The sequence below is a fragment of the Pangasianodon hypophthalmus genome, chromosome 2 (genome assembly GCF_027358585.1).
Source record: "Pangasianodon hypophthalmus isolate fPanHyp1 chromosome 2, fPanHyp1.pri, whole genome shotgun sequence".
NCBI lineage: Eukaryota > Metazoa > Chordata > Actinopteri > Siluriformes > Pangasiidae > Pangasianodon > Pangasianodon hypophthalmus.
Genome location: NC_069711.1, coordinates 33,696,518 through 33,707,455, shown reverse-complemented (window position 1 = coordinate 33,707,455; position 10,938 = coordinate 33,696,518). Strand labels below are relative to the sequence as shown.

General features: G+C 35.6%; 1 protein-coding gene across 1 annotated transcript; it reads left to right on the top strand.

The window, feature by feature from the left end:
* Window positions 1-141: 141 nt before the first annotated feature.
* Window positions 142-7,280, top strand: LOC113523706 (membrane-spanning 4-domains subfamily A member 4A-like). Its single transcript, XM_026909718.3, has 8 exons — window positions 142-494; window positions 1,873-2,060; window positions 3,729-3,839; window positions 3,999-4,055; window positions 4,877-5,011; window positions 5,487-5,600; window positions 6,712-6,792; window positions 7,005-7,280. The coding sequence occupies exons 2-8, from the start codon at window positions 1,899-1,901 to the stop codon at window positions 7,071-7,073; spliced, it is 729 nt and encodes a 242-aa protein (XP_026765519.2). The 5' UTR covers window positions 142-494; window positions 1,873-1,898; the 3' UTR covers window positions 7,074-7,280.
* The last annotated feature ends 3,658 nt before the right edge of the window (window positions 7,281-10,938 follow it).

The window sequence follows — 10,938 nt, the reverse complement described above, 5'->3', positions numbered from 1 at the left end:
GTGTCAGTGCTTTGTAACAGTCAGAGGCAAAGCTGCTAAGTTTTATGATGTCTTCGGGAAAGAGGAGTTTACACTTTGTAGTTTCTTGGTAACATGACAAGCTGCGTTTTTTTTTTTTTTTTAAGAAAAAAGAGAGGCTGTTGAGGGAACGACTGTTTATAACTGCTATTACATAAGTCAGAACAGGAACTAACCTGTTATGGTAAAATTATTGTTATTATTATTATTATTATGCCTAGTATTTTGGAAATGTCTGTCCGGTTACTGTTTAAAGGTTACCCCAGTTCACTGTTAGCTACCTTTCGAAACAGCACTGATTATATTCATACAGTTGCACAACAGCTTTGTGGGAAATGTTTATTTTCTACTTGTCTTGACTTGCACTCGAGATCGGAAATCTATCTGGAAATTCTGGAACGACAGACAGGCGAAGCGAAATGAAATCATTTAGAGGAGGGAGAGAGACACAGACTACACTGCTAAAAGGACAGGAGGTAAAATAAGCTTTTTTGTGTTTATTAAACTAAATGCTTCTTGTAACAGGATCATTGTTTCCTTTAACAGGGTTAATGGCTTCCTTTTAACCATTGAGTTTTTTGCTTTCCAAATATTCTGCCTTTTTCATTTTGATTTTTTATAGTTTTATAGTTTGACATGCATACCATTATGTAGCACTTTGAGATTTGCCAAATGTGAAGATCAGTATAAATAAGCTCAAATATTATTAGCGGCAGAAGAAAGTACTGAGAAAGGTAAAAGTATAGATAATGTGTCAAAATCTTAGTTAGGGAAAAGTCAAAGTATTAAATCAAAAAGTGTGCTCAGGTGAAAGTCAAAACATTACTACACCTAAATGTACTCAAGTAGTAAATCGTAAGTTTTTAACTGATGAAAATAATGTTGTGTTTTCATGTGAAGAGAAATCATTTTTTGTGTTCAGGCAATTAAAGCATTTTTTTTTGCCTGAAGATATCTTTCAATCTCTGTAAGTTTGCAATATTTACCGTTATCTGCAATCGGACGCTAACTTATGTTAGCTTTTCAACTTGATGCTAGTCTGCCCTTCAAAATTTAAAGGCTTTGTATCATTGTGAGTAAACTCAGAACGAAACCTGGCAAAGTGTGTGTGTGTGTGTGTGTGTGTGTGTATGTCAAGTCAAGCAGCTTTATTGTCATTTTAACCATATACAGTTGGTACAGGTCAAAGTGAAACAAAACAACGCCCCTCCAGGACGTACACAAGACTACATAAAGTGCACATGTGCAAACGTGTGCTAACAGTGCAAGACTACAATAATTACTAAAAACAGGACAATAGGCACGGAAAAGGAAAATGCAGTGCCGACCAGTACACAGTTCTAGTGTGGAATAAAGTGCAAAAAGATATTACAATATTATAATAAATGCTGTAAATGTAAACATAACATACTAGTTAGCAGCACAAATGCAGGTGGTCAATACAGTACTTTGATTACTGTATTTTAGCAGCAATTTAAGAAAGAATTTTTCAAAAATTGCAAAGGGACTGGAATGGTGTTCAGTTGAGTATGAGTGTGATTGTGTGTGTGTGTGTTAGTGCGTGTATTTGGGTTGGTGTCAGTCCAGTCTGTATTACTGAAGAGGTATTGAGGAGTCTGATGGCTTGGGGAAGAAACACAGAAAGTGCGTGCGTGTAAATAATGTGTGCGTGTGAGTGTGGGAGATGGAGTCCAGATCGGCCATGTTGTGATGCCGTGGTGGATTCTGGGAAAGAGAGTGCATGGCCGAATTCAGTGCTGACATGACACATTTTATTGACGCCATCATTTGTACTCTTATGTCTTCTCACGTTATACCATCATCCTGATAGTGAAAGTTGTTTCTTGTTCACAGATTAAAAACCCACACGTGCTTTAAAGATGGCCAACGCTCCTATACCGCTCACTAATGTGGGAAGTGGCTACACCATCGTCACTCAAGTTATTCCCTCATCAACAGCCCCGACTACAGCGGAACAAAATTCCTCTCAGACACTCAGCCCACTGCGGAAATTCCTGAAAGGAGAACCCAAAGCGCTGGGAGTAAGTTACACAATTACAAAGCAGAACTGAACACATGCTATATTATTATTAGTAGTAGTAGTAGTAGTAGTAGGAGTATTGTTATTGTCATGATTTATGGCTTAAGCATTTATATATTTTTTAATTGAGATATAGTATTTAAAATAAAAAAAAGCATCCCACAACCTGTAACATTAGATTTTTTATGGTTAGTATTTTTGGGAGTATTTTTAATATTGAGTTTCTTAATAAATTATGTTTAACCTATATCAGATGAACAAAAACATATGAATAATAAACAAAACAGTATGAAGTAAAATGATTAATATGGGATAATATAAATTGAATATGAGTTTATATGCATGCTGTTTGGTGTAACAGCTGCACCCTAGCTCATCATCTGGTGGTTCCTTACATCATCAGCTGTTTTAGAGCTCTCATGACATCTTGCAGAAGGAGTGGACAAACCACTTCAAGAGACTCGACTTATCAACAGTCTTGAACCTGTTGTCGTTGTTCACTCTGACCTTTCTTCAGGACTAAGCTTCTTGGCTTACTGCGCTTAAAGGTCATCCTTGCCCATGTGTTCAGTTATCCAGATCCTCCAGCATCCATTTGCCTTCTATAACTGAGCATGTTGTATTGTCATCCATAAAAGCTCATGTTGCTGGTTGGTGCATGTTTGACATGGTCTCTTTGCAGATTCCACATGTAGATGGACTGCAGCAGCAAACAATATGACTGAAATCATGCAGCCAGTCACAATTCCTACTTCCTACTTACTCTGAATTTCATCTTGAATCTCTCAAAGTAGTCACTCAAGTGTTGTTGTACCTTCCTGGGCACATGCTATTCTTCAGGGTGGTGGTGACCAGTTGATGAGGGATTGATCCATACTGAATTGGACAAATCCACTAAGGACTGTCAGGTCCCCATTGTTCTCTTTTGCTTTGTGGATGATCTGTGTGAGGGTGCTGGTATGCTCCACAAACTCTATTTCACATTTTTGTACCAATGTATCAATGTATTTATTCTCTAGTATACTGTATATTGGGCCAGTCTGCGGGTGACAATCACCAGGAATATTTTCCTCACCACATTAAGGAGTGATATGGTGCACCACTAAAAAAGTTCCAAAGAGTCTTCTTTCTTGGGTTTTCTGGCATTCTCCACTTCCTCCACATGGCCTTCAACAGCTTCCCGATCCTTGTTGTTAACTTGGGATTTTTTTTATAAACCTGGTGTGGAATTCTCTCTGGGCCTTCATTATGACGACCTTAATCTCTGCAAGTGTTAGCACTGTAACCAGAAACAAGAGTGGAAAAAAATAAATAAATAAATGAACTTGAAAGGCTATTTAAACCTAAATAAATAAATAAATAAATTAATTAATTAATCATTTAATGCACCATGTAATTATATTTTATTTTAATGAATATTAAAATAAAATATCATTATATCAAATAAAATACCATATAACCTGTAACAAGACAATAATTAAAACTTTTTTTATACTAACTTAAGACTATTTAACTTTGTTTTTTATTGATATGAATATTAATTTATGTTAATTCATGGATATCCATGCTAAAATAATATAGTAAATATGTTGCATAAACACTAATGTAGATCATGCACAAAATAATGCATAAATAGTAAAAACTATTTTTTATGTCTGTCCCCCACCAGACCGTCCAAATAATGAACGGTTTCTTGATGTTGCTGCTTGGTATTGTGTTAGTGGACTCCACACAACAGAGCTTTGTGTATTTCGGATTCGCATTCTGGGGCTCTTTCCTTGTAAGTGTTCTTCAGTTTTATTGATTTAAATGTACAGTAAATAATAAATGTAGTTATCTTCATTATTTCATTAATTATAATAATTATAGTTATATTCATTATTTCATTAAATACATTCCTCTGTGTCAGTTTCAGTAAATCATTTTTTCTCATTCTCAGCACATCTTGGCTGGTGTTCTGACTGTGTCAGCGAGTAGAAAGCTTCATTTCTGTGGGGTATGTAAACACCTACAGTAAGACTTTACATATATATATATATATATATATGGCATCATTTCCAGGAACATGCTTGGTTATTAGAATTCATACAAAATTATGTTTAGTGTTTGAAATATTTGTATCTGATTTCATATTCAGATTTAAACCAGATGTGGGTGTGGGCTGTACCAGATTTTGTTGTTGTTGTTGTTGCTGTTGTTGTTGTTGTTGTTAACCCAACCATTATGCCCTAGAAAGACCTAAAAAAAAAACAAAAAACTCAGAAATAGGCTGCTGGAAAATTAAATCATTTTCATTCAAAAATTATAAGAAATATAATATAAGAAGAAGAAATATAATATAATATAATATAATATAATATAATATAATATAATATAATTATAAAATAATTATAAAATATAAAATTACAAGCAATAAATAACATCATTTGATTCAACTCCTGAACCAGACACCCTGTGGAACTTTCTAGAAAGCTTTCTAGACAAGAAGATCCTTCATCAGCTGTGCAAGCAAATATTATAATATATAAAAATTTCACTTTTTCTTTGTTTTCTTTGTTTCTAAAGTACATTGCAAGTAAATTGCAAACAATTTTTATTTTAAGACAGTGTTATAAATTGTGTTAAATATCCACTCTTACTCACTCTTTACTGAAATATTAATCAAGTCGTACAAGCCAACTGCTGAGTAAAATCACAGGCATTCATATTTAAGGTAAAAGTCAGAGTTCACTCTCAAAGCTTCAGTCTATTGTACCGAAAGGATTCTGATGTTCCTGAACTCCTGTTTTTGACTTTATTTGCTCTCTTTTCTCCCAGGTGAAGGGTGCTATGGCAATGAATATTCTTAGCGCCATAACTGCAGCAATCAGCATCATTACACTTTCCCTGGATTTGATGTTTATCGGGATGGTCTGCTACAGTTATGATTGCAGGAGTAGCTACACGACTATGGTATTATTTATGTATTTATTTTCAGCATGAGAAAATGAACATCACTACACAAGCCAGGGCAGACATATCACCTTTTTAATTTACAAATTTACTTCTATAATTTTTTAAGTTTTACTTCTATAATCTATAAGTTCTATAAGTTTTATTTAATATACTTTTTTTTTTACAAAATATAATTTTATCTGAGAGAAGATAATGTATCGTGTTTATAATAGTAATAATAATAATAAATTATTATTATCATCATTATCATCGTCATCACAATTACAAAAAGTAACAAGAAACAACATGAGAAAAACAAGAAGAATGAGACAATAAAATAAAAATTTAAAAAGTCAAAACATTATAAAAACATAAAAAGATTTTAATTATAAAAGCAGAGTTAAAAAAAGCAAATAAATAAAAAACCCAGAGCTGCTTTAAGTGGTAGGACTTTTCAACCTATGGATTTTGGTGACGCTGGATCTTTTTTCAGAGCCGTACCAGAGGAATCACTGGCGTTCTGCTGGTTTTCTCTTTGCTCCAGTTCGCCGTCTCTATTGCCATCTCAGCTTTTGCCTGTAAAGCCACATGCTCGAATGAACCTACTGTAAGTATTAACAAAAAACAAGACATGCAATATTAACTTTATTGTCAGCTTTATCCCAATGCATACTTCACCCTCTTTTCTGTCAAAGAGGTGTCAGTCTGTTCATCTGTCTTCATCTGTCTTCATTAATCTAAGACTCATGATTCATCTGTCTTGAATCTTACACAAATAAAATCTGCCTGGTGAAAAGTCATATGGTAAAAGAATGTGGTTACTTTCACATCCACCTCCTTTGATTTCGGTTAACCAGACTGCATCGAGATGAAGGTAACCCACGAATCTGGCACGAATCCCGAAAGAGTGGGCCAACTGAAAATGAGCATGGTCTGCAGTCAGAGTTAACATGGAGGAGCTGCTTATTATTACTTTTTCACAACGGCAAGAAGTTTTTTCTCGCTCCTCATTTTTCTTACAGTAAATAACAAACTAGCAGCTAGCTGGCTAAGGCTGGCTGTTCCTTCCAAAAACATATTAGACCAGCAGAGCATTGATAGAAAACTACTTTAAAAAATTAAAAACATCTCAAAAGCTGGATGCAGATTTAAATCCCCATGTTACAGAATGTTCTTATCATGTTACCTCATAAGAACTCCATAGTCTTGTAAGGACTCCAGGTAATGTAAGGTAACACTGCATTTGCTGGTGATACTAACGTAGCTAAAACGCTAGCAAAATTAGGCTTATTATCTTAGCTTGCTACAGCATCCACTGGCCAACAGTAAGAATAACTTCCACAGTAGGTGTTAATTGTAATAAAGATCAAAATATTAGACACTATTTATTATTAGAAAAAGGGATGTTAAAGGGTAGTTTAGTTCAAATAAAAAAATATGAAAATTTCCACCACGAATATTCTGCTGTTGTAATAAATTATGGCTTTTTTAACACTAATTTATTCATTTTAACTCAATGTTCGCATGACACTAACCAACGGTCCCACCTCAATATTTGGCTAGGATCAAGTGATTTGGAGTACTATTGTATTGTATTGAACTGTTCATGGTATAAAATACTGTTTTGTTTTATTTTTTTAAAGATAAAAAGTATTGTGAACATGTTGTGTATATTTTGCTGTTGTTTAGCTATGAAGCTGTTTGTTTGTGTCATACAGCTGAACATCATCAATGTGGTTCCAAATCCTGAGGGATATGTTCCCGTGGACAACTCCTTCCCAGCACATCACACTCACCCGGTAAGAGAAACCTGCACGACGTCGTGATGAAGCTTCACATCATCTGAGAGTCAGAAGTCACATTTACACAGAAACCAGATTTTACATTTTTAGTTTTTGACTGAATAAAGTCTCAGCATTCAGACTGCATTAAGATTACCGTGAAACTCAAACTGAGCTGCCAGTTATTAGGCATTATAGATTTATGTTTGTGGATCTTCTTTGTTTTTCAGGGAATCAGTACAATCAGCACTGTTGCCATGAACAGCCCACCTGTAGGAAGCCCTCCAGCATACAGCTAATAAAAAGCGAATCTGATAACTGAAGAAAATTTAAATAAGAAACTTTTTTGAAAACATATATACATATATGTAGCATATTTATGATGGTATGTATACAGTAATTCACAAATACCTTCTGTAATAAAATTTATAATACTAAAATGTTTCTACTTTATGATAAATTTAACAATAAAATAACAACATTTGGAACTTTTCAATTTTGTCACAAACACATACAAGAATTATTTTATAAAAAAATTAAAATGTTTTTTTTTTTAGTCCCAGTCATTCTGCACTTTTTTATTGTAGAAATCTAAATTGCACTCCTTTCTACTTGCGTATTACTACAAAATAATTTTTAAAAAATGTATTCCGATTGGTCAGAAGGTGTTGATTAATTTGATTGTGTTTATATTAATGAGCTCATAAAACTTTATTGGTTCTGGACAGGGCATTAGCTTCAGCATTTTAGATCCTGGTGTACTATATATCCTCGTGAAATCTTGTGAAGAGAAGGGCCTACCTGGCTCGGTGAGGGTTTAGTTGCTTTACAGACTTGACATACTCCAGGTTCTTATGGTCAGTGAGGATAAGGAAAGGGAACTTTGCACCCTCCAGCCAATGTCTCCATTTCTTCAGTGTGGTCTTGATGGCTAGTAGTTCTCAGTTCCTGATGTCAGAATTTCTTTCAGCAGGGACAAATTTCCTGGAGAAATTTTGAGATCATACAGCTCCTACTCCACTCCCAGAGGCATCCACCTCCACAATGACTTGGAGTTCATGGTCAGGATGATGAAGAATAGGAGCTGTCATGAATCACTTTTTCAGGACTTTGAAGGCTTTCTGATTCCAGCTGACAGTTTGGGGTTCACCCTTGAGAACGGAAGTTAAAGGATTGGTGACTGTGCTAAAGCTCCTAATGATTTACAGTGGGGCAAAAAAGTATTTAGTCAGCCACCAATTGTGCAAGTTCTCCCACTTAAAAAGATGAGAGAGGCCTGTACTTTTCCTCATAGGTACACTTCAACTATGAGAGACAGAATGAGGGGAAAGAATCCAGGAAATCACATTGTAGGATTTTTAATGAATTAATTGGTAAATAAAATAAATAAGTAATAAATAAATAAATAAAATAAATAAATAATAAAATAAGTATTTGGTCACCTACAAACAAGCAAGATTTCTGGCTCTCACAGACTTGTAACTTCTTCTTTAAGAGGCTCCTCTGTCCTCCACTCATTACCTGTTTTAATGGCACCTGTTTGAACTCGTTATCAGTATAAAAGACACCTGTCCACAACCTCAAACAGTCACACTCCAAACTCCACTATGGCCAAGACCAAAGAGCTGTCAAAGGACACCAGAAACAAAATTGTAGACCTGCACCAGGCTGGGAAGACTGAATCTGCAGTAAGTAAGCAGCCTGGTGTGAAGAAATCAACTGTGGGAGCAATTATTAGAAAATGGAAGACATACAAGACCACTGATAATCTCCCTCGATCTGGGGCTCCACGCAAGATCTCACCCCGTGGGGTCAAAATGATCACAAGAACGGTAAGCAAAAATCCCAGAACCACACGGGGGACCTAGTGAATGACCTGCAGAGAGCTGGGACCAAAGTAACAAAGGCTACCATCAGTAACACACTACACCGCCAGGGACTCAAATCCTGCAGTGCCAGACGTGTCCCCCTGCTTAAGCCAGTACATGTCCAGGCCCGTCTGAAGTTTGCTAGAGAGCATTTGGATGATCCAGAAGAGGATTGGGAGAATGTCATTGGTAAAAACTCAACTTGTCAGGTTTGGAGGAGAAAGAATGCTGAGTTGCATCCAAAGAACACCATACCTACTGTGAAGCATGGGAGTGGAAACATCATGCTTTGGGGCTGTTTTTCTGCAAAGGGACCAGGACGACTGATCCGTGTAAAGGAAAGAATGAATGGGGCCATGTATCGTGAGATTTTGAGTGAAAACCTCCTTCCATCAGCAAGGGCATTGAAGATGAAACGTGGCTGGATCTTTCAGCATGACAGTGATCCCAAACACACCGCCCGGGCAATGAAGGAGTGGCTTCGTAAGAAGCATTTCAAGGTCCTGGAGTGGCCTAGCCAGTCTCCAGATCTCAACCCCATAGAAAATCTTTGGAGGGAGTTGAAAGTCCGTGTTGCCCAGCGACAGCCCCAAAACATCACTGCTCTAGTGGAGATCTGCATGGAGGAATGGGCCAAAATACCAGCAACAGTGTGTGAAAACCTTGTGAAGACTTACAGAAAACGTTTGACCTCTGTCAACAAAGGGTATATAACAAAGTATTGAGATGAACTTTTGTTATTGACCAAATACTTATTTTCCACCATAATTTGTAAATAAATTCTTTAAAAATCAGACAATGCGATTTCCTGGATTCTTTCCCCTATTCTGTCTCTCATAGCTGAAGTGTACCTATGATGAAAATTACAGGCCTCTCTCATCTTTTTAAGTGGGAGAACTTGCATAATTGATGGCTGACTAAATACTTTTTTGCCCCACTGTATCAATAGAAGTTGATAAAGCCAAGGTAGCACTGCGGTTCTTTGGTAGTTTTGGGCTGTGGCCAGGATGTGACTGCTTCTACTTTGCCTTGGCCCCTCTCAACTCCTTTCTCATCCAAGACATACCCCAGGAATTTAAGTGACGTTTTGTGGAAATCACACTTTTCCATTATAACATACAAACAGTTCTCAAGGAACTTTTGAAGTACTTCTTTGTAACCTGCAGGGGTCAGTCTTACACATGCTCCAACTGTAAAAAAGAAACTTATCAAGAAGCGACACCTGGATTGGGCTCCCAAAAGACAATTTTACCTGTGAAAATTACAATAATTGTTCAAATATGATCAAAGGCAATTAAAAAAAAAAAAAAGATATAATCCATAATAAAACACGGCTCTTTTAGGTTTATAGGCATTACATCAAAATGTAAAATTTACGTTTTAACTAATTTTAGTTGACTTAGTTGTCATGTTTTCATGAGAAAAGTAACTTTTTTTGCTTTACTTGAAAATGTCATTCATTCTCTAAGTTTTCAATATTCACCATTATCTAGAATTAATAGCTGCTAATAGCTACTTAGCTATTGGAATTGATGCTAGTCTAACCTGGCATAAGGAAAGGACACAGGATAATTTAGTTAAACATATAGCCAGTTAATATTAACAAATTAGTAAAACTTACCTCAAAATGCTTTTTCAAATTAGATGGAGTTCATGCCTTTGAAGGAGGACAATGAGATCTTATTTTATACGAGTCTTTGTTTACTCCAGCATATTGAAACATTTTACTGAGGTAGGGCCACACTGCAGTCCAGTGGATTAATTATCTTCAGATGAACATGAATAGCTAAAGTGCTAGCTACATTGTTTAGCATAAGATGGTCACTACAGATGACAAATTGACAAATTTTTATGCTTTTTTCTATATTGATGAATTTGATTGGACGCTAAACTGAAATGCCTGGATGCTAAATTGAACCCATTCACTTGATATATAGGGTACAGTCATTGAATGGATGAGAAAAGCTATTTGATGTTTCCACTGAATCTGATATGATACAATGCGATTTTGATTCTTTAGGCAACAATTCGATATTTGACGCTACCATTGACTCTGATATGATACGATTTTGACTCTTAAAGCAATGATTCAATATTTGATGGTACCACTGAATCTGATATGACACAATTTATTATTCTCCATTTGATGCATGACTAACTTTGTTTAGAATATGAAGTAGGCCTACCATTAATTTGTGAATGATGATAACATAGAAAAGGACTATTTTAAAAGTTTCAGACAAATCACCTTGACTTATTTACACATCAGTTTAACAATATGAGTTATTTTTTAAAC

Bases quoted from the DNA above. Each gene is read 5' to 3' on its own strand.
- LOC113523706 (XM_026909718.3), top strand. From the start codon at position 1,899: ATGGCCAACGCTCCTATACCGCTCACTAATGTGGGAAGTGGCTACACC. The intron at 2,061-3,728 runs GTAAGTTACACA...GTCCCCCACCAG, and splicing joins GAGAACCCAAAGCGCTGGGA to ACCGTCCAAATAATGAACGG. The intron at 5,601-6,711 runs GTAAGTATTAAC...TGTGTCATACAG, and splicing joins CATGCTCGAATGAACCTACT to CTGAACATCATCAATGTGGT.